The following is a 17,514-nucleotide window of genomic DNA, read 5'->3' on the forward strand; positions in this document are numbered from 1 at the left end:
TGCTGATAGCGAGGACTGTTCCTCCAGTGAGGGTAGGATCCCGCCAATTAAATGTTTTGTTTTTTCAATATTGTTGCACAAATAATGACACCTGAAAAAAAACCAGAAAGATTTATTAATAAAAGATTTTAATTGAGGCCGTGGGTATGCGGCATTTGATGGGGTTTTTTGCACTTCTAGAGACTAAAAACATGAAGCTTTTAAAAAATGTGATTCACTAAAAGCCAGCTGTGCCAGCGATGGCGCGTTGAAGAAGCCTGAAAGTACACAAACCCTCATTAGCCTCTCCCGCCCACCCAGCTCAGCCTAGGTCGCCGATGCTTTTGACGTAGCTTTGAATGGGTTCTCCGGCCTCAGGTCCTTCATCGCGAGAACTCACAGGATTAGACGCGAAAGAAGCCGAAGTGGCGCTTTCCGATAAATGACAGCCCACCGGTAGTCCCGGGCTTAAGTCAGGTTTAACGCGCATCCCGGATCCCAGTGCGCCTGCGCGCTTGTGACTCCGCCCCCGCCATATCAGGGGTAGCGTTCTCCATGCTGCCTTCACGCTTCACCCGCCAGCTGCTGTGGCCCTTCCTACGGGGATCAGCTCCCGCCGTAGCGTGCCATGTCCCTCGGGAGCCGCTTCTCGAGAGATGTGCGGTCGCCTCCTCCTCCCAGCACCCATCGGGCCTGGGACATAGGCTTTCCCATGGCTCAACGGCGACTGGGGGTTACGAAGGGAGGACTGACATGGAGGAGCATTTTCTGTTCCCCGAGTACATCTCGGAGCCCGAGCCTGCACCGATCCTCGAAAAGCAGCTGCGAGAGCTGCAGCAGCGGCAGGAGGAGGAGGAGCGACAGAAGCAGCAGCGGCGGGAAGAGCGGCAGCAGCAGAAGGTACGGGCCAGGAGCCGGCTACACCCGGTCGTGGGACACCCGGACCCGACGGTGCCGCCCAGCGGCCTGAACTGCTCGGGCTGCGGAGCGGAGCTGCACTGCCAGGACCCCGCCGTGCCCGGCTACCTGCCCCGCGAGAAGTTCCTCAGCGCAGCGGCGCAGACTGACGGCGGGCTGGCGCGAACGGTGTGCCAACGCTGCTGGCTGCTGGTGCACTACCGGCGCGCCCTGCGCGTGCAGATGGGCCGCGAGCAGTATCTGGAGCTGGTGAGCGCCGCGCTGCGTCGCCCGGGGCCCGCCCTGGTGCTCTACATGGTGGACCTGCTCGATCTGCCCGACGCCCTGCTGCCCGACCTGCCCGCGCTGGTGGGCCCCAGGCAGCTGATCGTGCTGGGGAACAAGGTGGACCTGCTGCCCCGGGACGCGCCCGGCTACCTGCAGCGGCTCCGGGAGCGACTGTGGGACGACTGTACCCGCGCAGGGCTCCCGCGGCCCTCTGGCCACCGGGGACCACAACACGCCGGTGAGGACCCGCAGCAAGGCGGGAGGGAGAATTCGATTCCTTCCGCCAGGACCCGCACGGTGCTCAGGGATGTACGGCTCATCAGCGCCAAGACTGGCTATGGGGTGGAAGAATTGATCACAGCGCTTCAGCGCTCCTGGCGTTACCGCGGCGACGTGTACCTGGTTGGCGCCACCAACGCTGGCAAGTCCACTCTCTTCAACACGCTCCTAGAATCCGACTACTGCATCGCCAAGGGCGCTGAGGCTATCGACAGAGCCACCATCTCCCCTTGGCCTGGTGAGCCTTAGGAGTCCCGCTTCCTTCCTTTTCTGAGATGCTGAAAGTCTGGTTGCAGCCCAGGCACCTCGTATATCCTTCCTTAATGTCCACCAGGGGCTGTCTTAGTCTTCCGTTTAAAAATTCTCTCCGTGGGCACCTGGGTGGCTCAGATGGTTAAGCGTCTGCCTTCGGCTCAGGTCATGATCCCAGAGTCCTGGGATCGAGTCCCACATCGGGCTCCCTGCTCCTTGGGAGCCTGCTTCTCCCTCTGCCTCTCTCTCTGTGTCTCTCATGAATAAATAAATAAAATCTTTAAAAAAAAAAAGTTCTGTCCGGACTTTGGTCACACCTCTCTTTTGTGTCATGCTAGTTCTTGGAAATTTAGTACATGGTAGAGTCATTTTCGCATGGGCATATATATGGAGCACTTCTGTGTTCCAGTCACTGTTCTTTAGGCACTGTAGATGAACCAGGAACCAAAGCAAGAGTTCCTGCTCTCTTGGAGGTTTCCCTGGTAGCTTTACTTCTTTGTATGTTTCTCTGGAAAGTCGTTCTTTTTACTTTCTTTTTTTCCTTCTTTTATTTTCTGAACTTCCACCCCTCAGTCTTACTCTTCATATCTTAAGTTTATTCATAAGATCAGTATACTATACACATTTAACATTTGAATAATTCACTAATGCTATATGATTTGTGGCTTTGAGGAAAAAAGTTAACTTTGTGGGTTTTGTTTTTTAAGATTTTATTTATTTCTTTGTTTTTTTAAAGATTTTATTTATTTATTTGACAGAGGGATAGAGAGCACAAGTAGGCAGAGTGGCAGGCAGAGGGAGAGGGAGAAGCAGACTCCCCGATGAGCAGGGAGCCCGACGCGGGACTCGATCCCAGGACACTGGGATCATGACCTGAGCCGAAGGCAGAAGCTTAACCGACTGAGCCACCCAGGCGCCCCTTTATTTATTTATTTGTCAGAGAGAGCACAAGCAGGGGGAGCAGCAGGTAGAGGGAGAAGCAGGCTCCCTGCTGAGCAAGGAGCTGGATTCAGGACTCCATCCCAGGAGCCTGGGATCATGACCTGAGCTGAAGGCAGATGCTTAACCCACTGAGCTACCCAGGCTTTGGTTTTAAGACACTTTGTAATTGCAAAATGGGTCCTTCTCTGACCATGTTGGTATTTAACAGTTGGCAAAACTGCCTCATTTGTTCCTTTGAAACCAGTGTTTAACTTTGATAAGCTCTTCTTCTCTGTCCAGGACTTTGGTTAAATTATACACAGAAGTGCTTTTATGCTGGATGGTAGTACAGTGAAAATGGAAAGAAAGCAGGTCTGCAGATTTGGGATTCAAATCCAGGTTGAGCCTGTGGGCCAATCTCTGAGCCTGTTTCCTCATCTATAAAATAAGAATGATCTTGTAGAGGGTTATCATGAAGGTTAAGTGAAGTAAATCGCAGTACCCAAGTCAGTGTAGCTCCTCAAAAATGTTAGTTTTCTGGGGCTGGGTGGCTCAGTCTGTTAAGCGGCTGCCTTCGGCTCAGGTCATGATCCCAGGGTCCTGGGATCGAGTCCCGCATCTGGTCCCCTGCTCAGCAGGCTCCCTGCTGAACATCTCTGCTCATCCTCTCTCTCTCAGATGCTGAACATCTCTGCTCATCCTCTCTCTCTTTCTAAAAAATAAATTAAAAATCTTTAAAAGAAAACATGTTAGTTTTCCTCCCCGTATTCCCTTTTCTTGTACAATGTTTATAAGAACATATTTACTCTTTGGTATTTCAGGTACTACATTAAACCTTTTGAAGTTTCCTATTTGCAACCCAACACCTTACAGGATGTTTGAAAGACAAAAAAGGCTTAAAAAAACTGCAGCTGAAGCTGAAGAAGATCTTAGTCAGCAAGAACAAAATCAACTTAATCTCTTGAAAAAGCATGGTTATGTAGTAGGTAAGCATCTTCTATAGGAGAACTCTTGTTGGGGCTATGCTAAAATTTTTTGTTGAACCTGAAATACAGCTGTCTAGGTCTAGCCAGTTTTTGTGGAGAGACTACTCTCCTTGTTCTGGAACAAAGAGGCCCTTGGGAGGCAAGGCTGCTGTTTGGAAACCCAGAGTTCACTGTGCTAAGAAAACTGAAACAGTAGATACTTGGGAGAAATCCAGGAGGGGAAACCTGCAAAACTGTCCACCTAGCCATTGTCGGGGTGGAAGCATTTTCGCTGAGAAACAGCACCCTCTCCTTGCAGATGAGCACAAGTTGTGGACTCCATGCCGCAGCTTTATATTAGATTGTCCCTCTCTCTCCTTGGTATCTTTTTTCAACCTTCCTTCACTGAAAACAGTTTGGTTGCCAGCACTTTTCCCCCAACCACCCAGCCCCTTGCCCAGTGTACCCAGCTAGCGACATATTTGACCATTGCAAAAGTCTGACCTCCACTGCCTTTGAAAAAAAAGGCAAAGGTATCATTGTAGTCTTGCTTCCGGACACCATAGTTAGTCTCAATAACTTGTTTTTGAGGCAAGTGAGGAGAATAAGAATTATCTGTCTGGAATCAAAAGCTTCAAAGGAGTGACTAATAGCTTAAATATAACTTGTTCTAGGAAGAGTTAGAAGAACATTCTTGTATTCAGAAGAACGGAAAGATGAAGCTGCCTTTGAGTTTGATGCTGATGCACTTGCCTTTGACATGGAAAATGAACCTGTCAGGGTTGCAGATAAATCCACCAAACGAGTAGAATTGACCCCGCAAGATGTGAAAGATGCCCACTGGTTTCATGACACGCCTGGAATTACAAAAGAAAATTGTGTATGTATTTGATGTCTTTTGGAACTATTAACTTTCAGTTGCACGAGTGCCATCTTCATTGGCAGAACATAGGAAAGGCGTATCCTTTCACTTTAGACTCAGTTCTGATTCATTCATAGAAGCAGTTCAGGGTGAGCTATGTGCCATCAAGATCTGTATTCTGTTTGGTAGGCTTCACTGCTCACAACCTCTTTGTGTTAGTGTGGTGGCTACCTTCGTTAGGGAGACATTTATAAAATCCTAGATTTTGAGGCTGGAAGAAAACAACTATCGCTGCAGTCCAGCCACCTATTCTATGCTTGAATTCCCTCTAAACATATCCATCCAGCTTGAACTGAAATAAGGAGTGACTCACCATCAGCTGAAGCAGTGTCCCCTTGTCTCCCATGGTAACCCATCTGGCCTTTGACCTGCTGTTTGTGTGGAGCTGAACAGTCTCCCTGTAACTTGTACCCATTGTTCCTCCAAATGGTCCTGTATGGAATGAACATAATGCCTCTTTCCCTTGCTAGACTTTGAACTATTTTAAGTTTAATATCCTATCTCTTCCTCACTCTACTCTTTCATTAGTTCATCCAACAAACATTGAACATTTACTGTGCTGACATAATCCAGATGATTTCTCTTTGTTTCTTGCAGCTGTTCTCTCTGAGAGGCTTTTCATCAACTCAGGCCTCTTTTCAGAATATTTTCTTATTTGTTTTCATCCTTAAAATACCACACTAAAGGGCAGCTGGGTGGCTCAGTCGGTTAAGCATCTGCCTTCGGCTCAGGTCATGATCCCAGGGTCCTGGGATCTAGCCCCGCATCGGGCTCCCTGCTTAGCGGGGAGTCTGCTGCTCTCTCTTCCTCTGCCCCTCCCCACTGCTTGTGTGTGCTCTCGCGCTCTCTCTCCCCCTCTCAAATAAATAAAATCTTTAAAAATATATATAACACTAAGAACTAAATTTCTTGTGTAAGTGCCCTCTGATGAGCACAACTTAGAATAAGATTAACTCCACCTGTCTTGCCCTTATATGTCTTTTTACTCCCAACTACAATCTTCTGGGCAACTTTCTTTTATATCATTAAATTAAGCCCATATCCTACACACTCATTAAATTTCACAACTTTTTATTCATTTGCAATTTTGGTTATCATCCAAGTCACGGATTGACTGAAGAATGCATCCAGGATACAGCCTTACAACAGATCCATTAATCAGTTTCCTTTGAATCTGGTTACTGACGCAAGTTCCTGATTTGCCTAATTTTGTCTGTATATGCCTATTAAACAACAGTGGTGTCTTAGCTTCTTTTCACTCTTTGCCTTATCTGGATCACTTAGTTTCAGTCTCAGAATTATACTCTATTTAGTGTCTCATGTGATAGAATCATATAGATATTTTTAACCTTTTTTGCGCTCCTAGAATAATTGCTTGTGTCCTGTCTCTTCCTTAGCAATCCGTAGCTTCAGAGTAACTGGATTGCTTTCTAATAATGTTCTAGCACTTGAACTTCACCATTCACCAACTTATTCTTCCCTTTTAGAATCAAGTCAAGGATAGCAGTTACTTTAGTCATCTGTACCTTCTTGTCAAATAGTCAGAAAAGCACGAATTTGCTAATATTGTAGCCAGCAAAATGAGACCCTAAGTTTCTGGCAGTTTGTTTCTGTGTCAGTTTAATGATACATTTATTAGATGCCTTAGACCAGTGTTTTCCCAAACCACATCAAGGAACTCTGTTGAGAAATAAATTAGGGTCTCTGCTAAAAAGGGTTAAAAGGCTTCTACTGCAGGTGGCTTTTAATGTGCTTTTTAAAACACAAATGCTGAGGAAAGTACTTGTGGCCCCTTGTTATATATTTTCTTGTGAGGCTTTCTAGGTTTCACGTATTCTTTATTTCTTTGTTATTTTTCTTTTTTTTGTTGTTTTTAAGATTTTATTTGAGAAGAGAGAAAGCGGGGGGGGGGGGGCAGAGGGAGAGGGAAAGAATCTTAGCGCAGAGCCCAATGTGGGACTCGATCCCACAACCCTGAGATCATGACCTGAGCTGAAACCAAGTCAGATGCTTAACCGACTAAGCCACCCAAGCACCCCTCCTTGTTATTTTTCTTAAGAATCAAGTTCATAAAAGTTTTTTAATCCACTTTTTTACCTTCTCTAATACTTCTTTTTTTAAAAAAAAAATTTTTTTTTTAAAGATTTTATTTATTTATTTGAGACAGAGAGAATGAGAGACAGAGAGCATGAGAGGGAGGAGGGTCAGAGGGAGAAGCAGACTCCCTGCTGAGCAGGGAGCCCGATGCGGGACTCGATCCCGGGACTCCAGGATCATGACCTGAGCCAAAGGCAGTCGCTCAACCAACTGAACCACCCAGGCGCCCCTAAAAAAAAATTTTTTTAAGTAATCTCTACACCCAGTGTGGGGCTCGAATTCAGAACCCTGAGATCAAGAGTCACATGCTCTACCAGCTGAGCCAGTCAGATGTCCCATAATATTTCTTTTTTTAAATATTTTGATTCCTTAAATCCTACCAGAATCTTGTGCTTCCTGGCTTGCCTTTTCTATTTTCTCTGGTCTCTTTAGGAACTCTTCATCCTTAGAAGCCAGAGGATTCATAACTTTCTCTCTCGTTTTTTGTTGAGTGTTTGGGGGAAATAAGAAAACTGAAGACCAGACTTCAGAAAAGGGTTCTTCAAAGCTCTATAACTGCTCCTAGAATGAGGTGACCATTTTGCATTTAATGCATGCATACTTGCCAGTGGGCTAGCAGATGGCATATTGCCTTACCTTTAGCTGAGAACTACTGGTCCCTAGAAGCCTTGGTGGAGAGAACGTATGTGCTGTTTTGGGATTGACACATCACTCTTTTCAGTTCACACCAATTTTGACATTTGAGGGATGCTACTGACATACAAAGTCTTATACTCCCATATAAGTTGTTTTGCTCAGTATTAAGTTGTGAAACAAGAGTAGAGCCATCCATAAATTGATTGATTTAGACAGAACGTAGCAATTTTATGTGCAGCAACTTCTGACATACTTTGGTTTATTGTGAAGTCTGGAAAAAAATTATCACTTTTTTTTAAGATTTTATTTATTTATTTGACAGAGAGAGGGACAGAGAGAGAGGAAACACAGCAGGGGGAGTGGGAGAGGGAGAAGCAGACTTCCCGCTGAGCAGGGAGCCCAGTATGGGACTCGATCCCAGTACCCTGAGATCATGACCCGAGCCGAAGGCAGACGCTTAATGACGGAGCCACCCAGGCGTCCCTATCACTTTTTACCTTAAAGGTAAATCACAATATATCATATCTTCAATAAAAGTAATTCTCTAAAATATCTGCCCTCCACTTTACAGATTTTAAACCTTCTAACAGAAAAAGAAGTAAATATTGTTTTGCCAACACATTCCATTGTTCCAAGAACTTTCGTGCTTAAACCAGGAACGGTTCTGTTTTTGGGTGCCATAGGCCGCCTAGATTTTCTGCAGGTAAGGAAAGTCTGTACTGTTAAAAAATGACTTAGGATTACTTTAAGGATGCAGATATATGAACAAGATTGGCAAATTGTTGATAACTAGTTCATGACTGTGTAGGAAGTTGATACTTCTTTGTTTGTTTGAAATTGTCCATAATAAAAACTTGGGAAAAAGAAATGGGGAGGAAAAACAAGTAGTAGGTCTCAAAAGCTAGATCTTCATTAGGATATTGAATGCCCCATACAGCTTGGCATGAGGAAAAGATACTGCCCCTATCCTGTGGTATTGTTTCACATGGAAATCATAGGTTAAAAAAAAAATAGGTCCAACCTTTAGGTACAGGGTTAATGTGCATTAAATAAATCCCACACTTTTTAAGTTTTTATTTTTAAGTCATCTCTACACCCAACGTGGAGCTTGAACTCACAACTCCTGATCAAGAGTCACATGCTCCACTGACCGAGGCAGCCAGGTGCCCCTCCCACACCTGTTTATATCCCAAGATACGTATACATTACATATGTACTTTTTTGTTTGATATTCATTTACATAGCATCATTCTGGTGATTTTAGAGTATTTATAGAATTGCTCCCTGTTTTCCCAAAGTGAGGAGAAAAAGGAAATGTAACATGGATGTATCTAGCAACAGTAAATGTAACTTGCAGGCCATTGCTATAGCATATTTCTTGGGTTTTGGGTTTTCTCATAATTTTTTGGCAATTTAGCCTTACACACTTAAAACCTTTATATGTTTCATTAAAGCCCACAGAATGTTAAACCTAACTTTATACCGGCACAATTAAAGCATTTCCTTTTACTTATATTCCCATATATATACTTTTTTTCTTTTTTTCTTTTAAGCAAGCTTCACGCCCAGCGTGGAGCCCAACACAGGGCTTGAACTCATGACCCTGAGATCAAGAGTCAGCCGCTTTAACCGACTGAGCCACCCAGGCACCCCTTCTTATGTTTTTCCTTTAATTATATTGATTTACATTTCCATTTACTTATAAAGGGAGCTTGGGTTTTTTTGAGGGGGGTGGTAATTGATTGTAATTTGTAATATGTTGGTTTTGCAAGTTTTTCAGTCTGTAAAATAACTTATTTTCTTCCTTTCTTAAGGGAAATCAGTCGGCTTGGTTTACAGTTGTGGCTTCCAACCTCCTCCCTGTGCATATTACTTCCTCTGACAGGGCAGATACCATGTATCAGAAGCATGCAGGTCATACTTTACTCAAGGTGAGGCAGCACACTTGGAAGATCACACAGTTGGGTTAACCTACACTGTGACAGTCCCGCAGCCCTGCTAAGGAAGCCTTTGTTGGACACACCATTTTTGTTATATGATCAGCTAGCTCTCTCCTCCCCTGTTCTGCTTGAGGATTTGGGCTATAAAGTAAAGTGGACCCTATGAGAACAGGGATGTTGTTTGGACTGATCCTAGAATAGCTACAGACTTGTGTTTTTTCTAAACTACACTGGCCAATACCGTAGCCACGAGTGGCTATTTCAATTTAAATAAAATCTAAAATTTAGCTTTTCAGTTGCACTAGCTACTTTCCAACTGCCCAGCAGTCACATCATTGCAGAAAGTTGTATTGGATTAATGCTGAGCGAAGAGAAGGCACACGTTTTCTCACAGCTGGGGGCGTTACTGGCATCCAGTGGACAGAGGCCAGGGATAATGCTGAACATCCTGCGGTGCACAAGACAGACCCTCACAACGAAGAATTATCTGGTCCAAAATGTCCATAAGGCCAAGGCTGAGAAGTCCTGGTCCGAGTGGAAAAGCTCTCCTCCCAGGTTCTAACTCCCAGACACTTAAGATTATCCTGGCTTTTTACTTCTGCTCTACTAGTTCCGTCCTTCCCCCTGTAAGTATGCTACAGTTTCATCTTTAAAAAACAAAACAAAACTCAGTGTCCTGCTTATTCCTTCTTTTACAGTCAATACTTCTCGTGCTCCTCATGTCCCGTCCTCTGTTTGGTCATTACTGTGTCACTGAAATTGTTCTAAGTTCACCAAATACTGTGCGAGAACTGTTTTCAGCTTAATAAGGCATTGCATACACAGGGTTAATGTACAATGTCTGTACAATGTTTAAGATCGCCACAGCCAGCCTGTGCAAATGCTCTTTTCCACCACTTCACAAAGCTGTGTGACTATGTGTCATACCTATATCACAAGGTTGTGGCGAGGACTGAGTTCCAGGGCACTGCTGTAAGTGCTATGTAAGTGTTGGTGGTGATGATGATGATGATGATGATGATGATGGAACACATCTACAAAAATACCAGGTGCACCCAGCAGAGGTGATTTAGTATTAATTAATGCTTATGCAACTGAATATAAGCCAAAACCCAAAATATACACCTGCCCTTCAAAGAGGCTAAAGATAAACTTAACTTGAGAAGTAAATGCTTTTTTCTTTCTGTATTTCCTAAGAAAGCCAGACTGAAATTAAAACTCCATTGAAATAATTGCCCTAAAGTGAATATTCCAGAGACTTGTAGGATTTGCAGGGTGGGTGAGCATATAAAGGCAATCAGCAATATAGGATCTGTTGATTTTTCTACACTTAAAAAGCCTTTGGTTGTCCTGTTACATTTGCTCACTTTTTAGGCAAAACATAATACATGAGTTGAAATACAGCTGGAGACTTACAGGAAAGAAAACTTCCTGAGTTTGTTTAATTTGGCTCTCATAAAAATGAACTCTGTGGTTCTCTACCCCCACTCATCTGTGTAGTTTTCAGAGTGGACATCACTGATACTTTCCAAAGCAACAGTCCCAGCCTTCTCTTCCACCGTAACAGAAACGTGTTTTGGGGGCTACTCTGAGACTCATTCTTGCCTCCTGGTTTTCTTACCTCCCAAATGAAAGTCAGCCCTGCCTCCTAATTATCACTGAATCCAGCCTCCCAATTCAGGCTGTAATCTGATGTCAGTAGGCTCTTTTTGAGATCCTGAAGTATTTTCTTAGCTTCCAGCTTTTGCCCTCCTCCCACCTCCACCCCAAATATACCTCCATGGCCACTACAGCAGTGCTTCTCAACCAGGGTTGACTTTTGCCCCCAGGGGCCATTTAACAACGACTGGAGACATTTTTGTTTTTCACAACTTGGTGGATACGGAGTAGATGCCAAGGATGCTGCTAAAAGTTCTACAATGCACAGGACAGCCTCCCCACCCCACCCCCCAAAGAATTATTCAGCCTAAAATGTCAATAGTGCCAAAGTTAAGACACCCTGCCCTACAGAGATCTTTGAAAAATACAAAGCAGGCCACAGTATTTTTTTATTCCTATCTCTATTCTTTTTCCTGCCTATAATTCCTTGGTAGTTCCACATTACTGAGAAGTCCAAACTGATAGCCTCATCACTAATACACACTCATACACAGACTTAATATACCCTATACAGTTCAACTACAGTTCCCTGAACTCATCCTTTTTCCGGTTTTTGTGTCTATACATATGCTAATCCAGAATACCATTCCAGTAAGTAACTTTAACCTATTTCTCAAAATACTGCTCAGATACTGCTTCTTCATTAATGTTTTCCTCGACCAAAACATGTTCATTACTTCTTCCTCCACAACCATAGTACTTAATAGATGCTTCCCATCACACTCCTTACCTTGTAATTTGTCTACATGTTATCTCCACCTTCTGACCCCTGTGGGTGCAGGGACCATACTGTAACACCTATCTTTTGTCCCTCATGTTAAACACAAATCTATTAATAATTACCCAGTTACTTCCCATTCATGGACATATCTGTAAGCAGAAGCTGAACCTTACCCATTGTATATGTACCCTTCACTTGTAATGAGGAAGGGAGGGATTAATCTTTGAGGCCAGCCAGGCCTATGAGAACTAAGGTATTTTGAAGGATGTTACCATAATTGCCAAACATTACTCTGTAAAGCTTTATGGAGGGCTGTAAAAATAGTGTAAACTAATAAAACAAGATGCTGGTATCAGGAGGTTACCACCAGACGCATGCTCACATGCAGATTTTGTCACTGGGATCTCTATAGGCTTCATCTCCCTACAGAGCTCTCCCATACTTCTCATTTGAACTAGAAGTGATTTGGGGTTTTCAGTAGCTGAGAATATTTATCTCAATGGCAGGTTCCAATGGGTGGAGAAGAACGAATGGCAGGATTTCCTCCTCTTGTTGGTGAAGACATTACATTAAAAGAAGGACTTGGGGAATCTGAAGCAGTGGCTGACATCAAGTTTTCCTCTGCAGGTAATTTTACACCAGGCACTTTTTTTTTTTTTAAAGATTTTATTTATTTGACAGAGAGAGAGAGAAGAGCAGGGGGAGTAGGAGAGGGATAAACAGGCTCCCCGCAGAGCAGAGAGCCCAATGCGGGACTCGATCCCAGGACCCTGAGATCACGACCTGAGCCGAAGGCAGACGCCCAACCAACTGAGCCACACAGGTGCCCCCCAGGCACTTTTTAAAAGGTGAATAAAGTAGCCTTACTGACTTACAGTATATTTTTATAGAAATGTGCATTTAACATAAACTGAGGATTTTAGGAAATATGTACTAGTTTATTCATTAAATGCAACCTACTGTAAAAATAAATTTGTACCTTTTCACAAATGCATTGCATGCTTTCTTTAAAACTAGAGCAAAAGAAGGACACCTGGGTGGCTCTCATTAAGCATCTGCCTTCGGCTCAGGTCATGATCCCAGGGTCCTGGGATCGAGCCCTGCATCAGGCTCCCTGCTTGGCGGGAAGCCTGCTTCTCCCTCTCCCTCTTCCTGCCACTCCCCCTGCTTGTGCTCGCTCTCTGTCAAATAAATAAAATCCTTAAAAAAAAAAAAAGGCAAAAAAGAGCAGTAGCCTCCTTTGGTGCTTCATTTTGAGCTTGAACTTGGTGTTTGTAGTAAGATGGTTGCTAACACCATTTTGTGTTCTGTCGCATGCCTGCATAGGTTGGGTTGCAGTAACACCTCAGTGTAAGGACAGACTGCATCTCCGAGGCTACACACCTCAAGGAACGGTTCTGACAGTCCGGCCCCCTCTCTTGCCACATATTGTTAACATCAAAGGAGAGCGCCTCAAGAGAAGTGTGGCCTATAAAACCAAGAAGCCTCCTTCCCTTGTGTACAATCTGCAGAAGAAGAAAAAATAGATAAATAGGTGAAGTTGATCTTGTTCACACTGAATATTAACTATATTAGACATAACTACATACATTGAATTGTATTAAATATAACTATAATAAAGCTCTCTTTGCTCCCACCCTTTTTAAACCACCCAAGACTGTGCCTGTTTGTAATGTATTGAATTTGTAAATACAAGTTATTTTTTTGTAAGGTATGTATATGTATATATTTGCAACCCAAATATACCTAAAAGGAGTTCAGCCACATTCAGGTTTCTCGCACTACTTATTTATTAAGACCAGTTGGGGGCACCTGGGTGGCTCCATCGTTAAGCGTCTGCCTTCGGCTCAGGTCATGATCCCAGGGTCCTGGGTTCAAGCCCCACATCGGGCTCCCTGCTCAGCAGGAAGCCTGCTTCTCCCTCTCCCATTCCCCCTGCTTGTGTTCCCTCTCTTGCTGTGTCTCTCTCTGTAAAATAAATAAATAAAATCTTTAAAAAAAAAAACAAAAACAGTTGTTAGGGCACCAAGCTGGCTCAGTCAGAGAAGCATTCAACTCTTGATCTCAGGGTCATGAGTTTGAGCCCCATGTTGGGGATAGAGATTACAAAAAAATAAATAAACTTAAAAAAAAAAGACCAGATGTCATTTCTTATTTGCAGCCTGATTGAGAGAGCAACACAACAGTTGGCATATGAAAAAATGGCAAAAAATGAATTTGTCCAAAATATATTGGCTTAAGTAAGATAGAAGTGAATAGGTTCCTTTGCTCCGTATAGTCATCCAAGTATCCAACTGGTGGAACACTCTGTGGCTTCCTCTCTAGGTCTAAGGTGGTTGCTCAGGTTGTCAACCCTTCCCAGCAAGTGGCAAGAGGGAAAGTGAGCAAGAACACACAGTTTCCCTATTTCAAAGAAGGGGGAAAGGTTGGAAACTGCACGCATTCCATACCGTCCATTGGTCAAGTCACAATGGTCACACCCACCCACAACAGAGCTGAAAGATGTTGGGGGAAATGGAGACCATGTGGGGTTTTTAGTACTTAGGGGAGAATGAACACTGGAGAATCAAGTAGATACCCTACATAATCCTACCTGAAAATCTTAAGAAAAGATTCAGGTTATATCTTTGTGGCATCCAAAGCCTATTCTGCAGTTATCAGAGCACTTACAACCATTTTATCAACATCTGCCTGTATCTACTGTATAACAGAACATCAGTCAGATGTCTACCTTTTATTCCCAGCTGAGTAAGTAGCACTTACTACAGTGTACAGTGAACAATTGGCAAGTCAAGTCCCAGATCCCAATGTTGAGATGAATGCTAGTGGGATTAGCTGGACTGAAATGCAGTCAGATCCATGCATTTCCTGTAGACGAAGGTTTACCATAAAATTAATAAACATACCTATGTTCTCAGTCAATGGGTATCCCCCAGCCCCCATCTCACTAAGACAGCTTAGAATAAATGGTTAGCATTTTAAGATGCAACTTGTAAAAACTAGATCTCGCTTTCATCATGTTTCAAAGAAAATACTATTGGCATCTTGGGGAAAGGAGTTCTTTATGTGTAAAACTGCATTTCAGTATGCCAGCATCCCTCATCCCCAGATAGTAAATGCCAGTTAGTAACAGCTCCCCCTGCCCCATTAGTCATGGTGACAAAAAAAAAAAGCACCTCTCAGGCACCTGGGTGGCTCAGTCAGTTAAAGGTCTACCTTGGGCTCAGGTCATGATCCCAGGGTCCTGGGTTCAAGCCCCACATCGGGCTCTCTCTGTTCATCAGGGAGTCTGTTTCTCCCTCTGCTCCTCTCCCCGGGTTTGTGCTCGCTCGTTCTCAAAAATAAAAATCTTAAGAAAAAAAAAAAAGTACCTCTTACATTTCCAAGCCCACCCTCTAGAGGGCGGTAGCTTCCCAAATTGAGAAAATCAATTTCTAGTTTTTATTTTGGAAAAAATGAAATACCATTAATTTTACAAGTTAAAAATCTGGCATTTGTATAAAAATATAGAACCTACGAACTGATGCTGCTGTCATTACCCCGATAACTTCTGAATATTTTAGAAAGCAAAGCATTCCTCCTTATCGTCTGTCTCTAAGCTTTTAGGCCTCCTGACTAACAAAGATCCAGTTTTTCAATGTTCTTAATTTAGACTCTCAGATCTCCTTTAACTCTAAAATTCAATGGTTTTGTTTTATAAAGCTTGACTGAAGCAGATGTTCCAGTGTACCTTGCTAGAAGTTTCAAACAGTACAGTTTACTCGGCAAGTTTAGTTTCCCTGGTTATATTAGTTAATGTCTTCAGGTCTTCATTTTCTCACCTATAACAGGAGGGAAAGACATTAGATTTTTCTCAGTCCTTGTATAATTCTCAGCAAAAACAGGCAGGAAAGCCAGGGAGAGTGGTTCCAATACCGCAGACAAAAATGATGCCCCATGCCTAGACAGTCGAGGACTTCTGCTAGGATCCGTGTTAACTAACTCCATATTCTGCCAACCTCATGCAGCCCAGGATCACTGCTGGTATATTCAACTGCTCCACAGTGGATGTAACTTTAAGAAAATTGTTACTGGGCGCCTGGGTGGCTCAGTCGGTTAAGTGACTGCCTTCGGCTCGGGTCGTGGTCCCGGAGTCCTGGGATCGAGTCCCACATCGGGCTCCAAGCTCGGCGGGGAGCCTGCTTCTCCCTCTGACCCTCTCTCCTCTCATGCTGTTTCTTTCTCTCAAATAAATAAATAAATAAAATCTTTAAAAAAAAAAAAGAAAAGAAAATTGTTACTGTGTTGGTTTCTAAGCATTAGTCAGCTTAGTGATACTTCTCAATCTAGTAATCTAAGTATGAAGAGCTCCCCTGAATCAGTAATCATGCAGGAATAAGTAACGAGGAGAGATTAATGGCAAAGTGTCAGGACAGCCCACTCACTTTTCCACAAAACAGAGATGGTTTCAAGGGGCTAGAAAACAATTAAGCAAGTTTATACTAGATCATTTACAATTTCTGCAGCTGTATGATGTTCAGCATGTCACCTCTTTTGTATTCCTGACACCTAAAGGAAGTAAAATACGTGCCAGCAAAGGTTTTTGACTTCTATGTAATATTAAACTCAAAGTTGTTGTTTTTTTTTTTAAGTTACACCTTATCTCCTCCCCTTCTTGAAACAGCAGCATTTCCTTCCAAGGTCCCGGAACAGTTTAACACATTTTGAATTTTTAATCACCATAAATGGCCATTAGAACTTTACTGTGGGGGCGCCTGGGTGGCTCAGTCGTTAAGCGTCTGCCTTCGGCTCAGGTCATGATCCCAGGGTCCCGGGATCGAGCCCCGCATCGGGCTCCCTGCTCCGCGGGAAGCCTGCTTCTCCCTCTCCCACTCCCCCTGCTTGTGTTCCCTCTCTCGCTGTCTCTGTCAAATAAATAAATAAAATATTAAAAAAATAATAATAACTTTACTGTGTAGTTCCCCCAGAGTCTAAATTTGTTTATGTTACTTGCAACGTTCACTTCCCATGACAACCAAGGAGAAGTAGAGCCCAGATGCAATCCTGTGGGCTTGCGTTTCTGGATCGTTCAGACACTGCTTACAAAATGGAGATCAAGGCCAGTTTCCTGCAGATGACTAACTTGGAGCTCCCGCTGTGCCAGCCATGGTAGAGCTGTTATTGCTTCCCTGAGTAGGCACCCAGCGCCCGAGCTGGGGCGAGCTGGTTCGTAGACAGCCTCTGATCATTTATCCTGGCTTCCCTCCCACTTGGCTCTGCCTTGTGGAGCAATAGAATCATTTCCATTCTTTCTCAGACTGTTCCATTTTCTCTTGGCTGCTTTCCTCCTCCCAGGGGGATTGTTTTCTCAACTGTCAAAGAGTAATGCTTAAACATTAAAAACAAGACCTCACACTCATGTGAATCGAATAGAGAGCACCTCTGCCTGCTCTTAATGTCTCTGTGTCATGTTGTCTGTCCCATTAATGTCCTGCTGTAGTGATAGGGGAACAGTTCAAGATTAATTGAACACCATATAGGAATGATGCCTCGTTTTTCCCTTCATGTCGAAGAGCATTGTTACTCTCTCATTTTGTACAAGAGATTCATGATCTGAATATTCCTAAGTCTGCCTAGAGCATCCTTAAAATACCCATGGCTTGGACCCCCAGGTTCCTGTTTTTCAAAAGCTTCCTTTTCTCTCCCAAATAATTCTCAGAATTTACCTTGTAGGTAATCAACCTAGTGGAAGAATTTCTTTGGTCTTAATATTCTCACTGGTAGATGCCATAGATATGATGCTTAGTTGTAGACATTATCAGTACTTCTAGCCTGTAGCTGTGGTAAATCTGAAAAGCCAGACCACACACACACACACAAAAAGATACACATGCACTGGAGAACACATCATCAGGTGATCTGGGAAGTGAAAGACTGCCAAGATCCTTTCTAACTTTTCAGTAAGTCCCTGGAAAATAG

General features: G+C 43.6%; 1 protein-coding gene and 1 long non-coding RNA gene across 2 annotated transcripts; one reads left to right on the forward strand and one right to left on the reverse strand.

Annotated features, from left to right (window-relative positions):
* The first annotated feature begins 23 nt into the window (after positions 1-23).
* NOA1 (nitric oxide associated 1) lies at positions 24-13,199 on the forward strand. The gene is made up of 7 exons (XM_035004905.1): positions 24-1,681; positions 3,438-3,602; positions 4,256-4,461; positions 7,808-7,939; positions 9,051-9,167; positions 12,063-12,183; positions 12,883-13,199. Exons 1-7 carry the CDS (start codon positions 535-537, stop codon positions 13,080-13,082), a joined length of 2,088 nt encoding a protein of 695 aa, XP_034860796.1. The 5' UTR covers positions 24-534; the 3' UTR covers positions 13,083-13,199.
* Positions 12,415-15,679, reverse strand: LOC118010497. Its single transcript, XR_004679212.1, has 3 exons — positions 15,287-15,679; positions 14,288-14,424; positions 12,415-13,061 (listed from the first exon to the last, which is right to left on the reverse strand). It is a non-coding gene; the product is annotated as an uncharacterized LOC118010497 (long non-coding RNA).
* Positions 15,680-17,514: the final 1,835 nt, after the last annotated feature.

The sequence above is a fragment of the Mirounga leonina genome, unplaced genomic scaffold, assembly GCF_011800145.1.
Source record: "Mirounga leonina isolate KUSES-001 unplaced genomic scaffold, KU_Mleo_1.0 Mir_129, whole genome shotgun sequence".
Lineage (NCBI taxonomy): Eukaryota > Metazoa > Chordata > Mammalia > Carnivora > Phocidae > Mirounga > Mirounga leonina.

What these genes read in the sequence shown, in the direction of transcription:
- NOA1 (XM_035004905.1), top strand. Translation starts at nt 535, where the DNA reads ATGCTGCCTTCACGCTTCACCCGCCAGCTGCTGTGGCCCTTCCTACGG. An exon ending in GAATTACAAAAGAAAATTGT is followed by an intron (nt 4,462 to 7,807) that starts GTATGTATTTGA and finishes TCCACTTTACAG; the next exon opens with ATTTTAAACCTTCTAACAGA. An exon ending in CAGGTCATACTTTACTCAAG is followed by an intron (nt 9,168 to 12,062) that starts GTGAGGCAGCAC and finishes TCTCAATGGCAG; the next exon opens with GTTCCAATGGGTGGAGAAGA.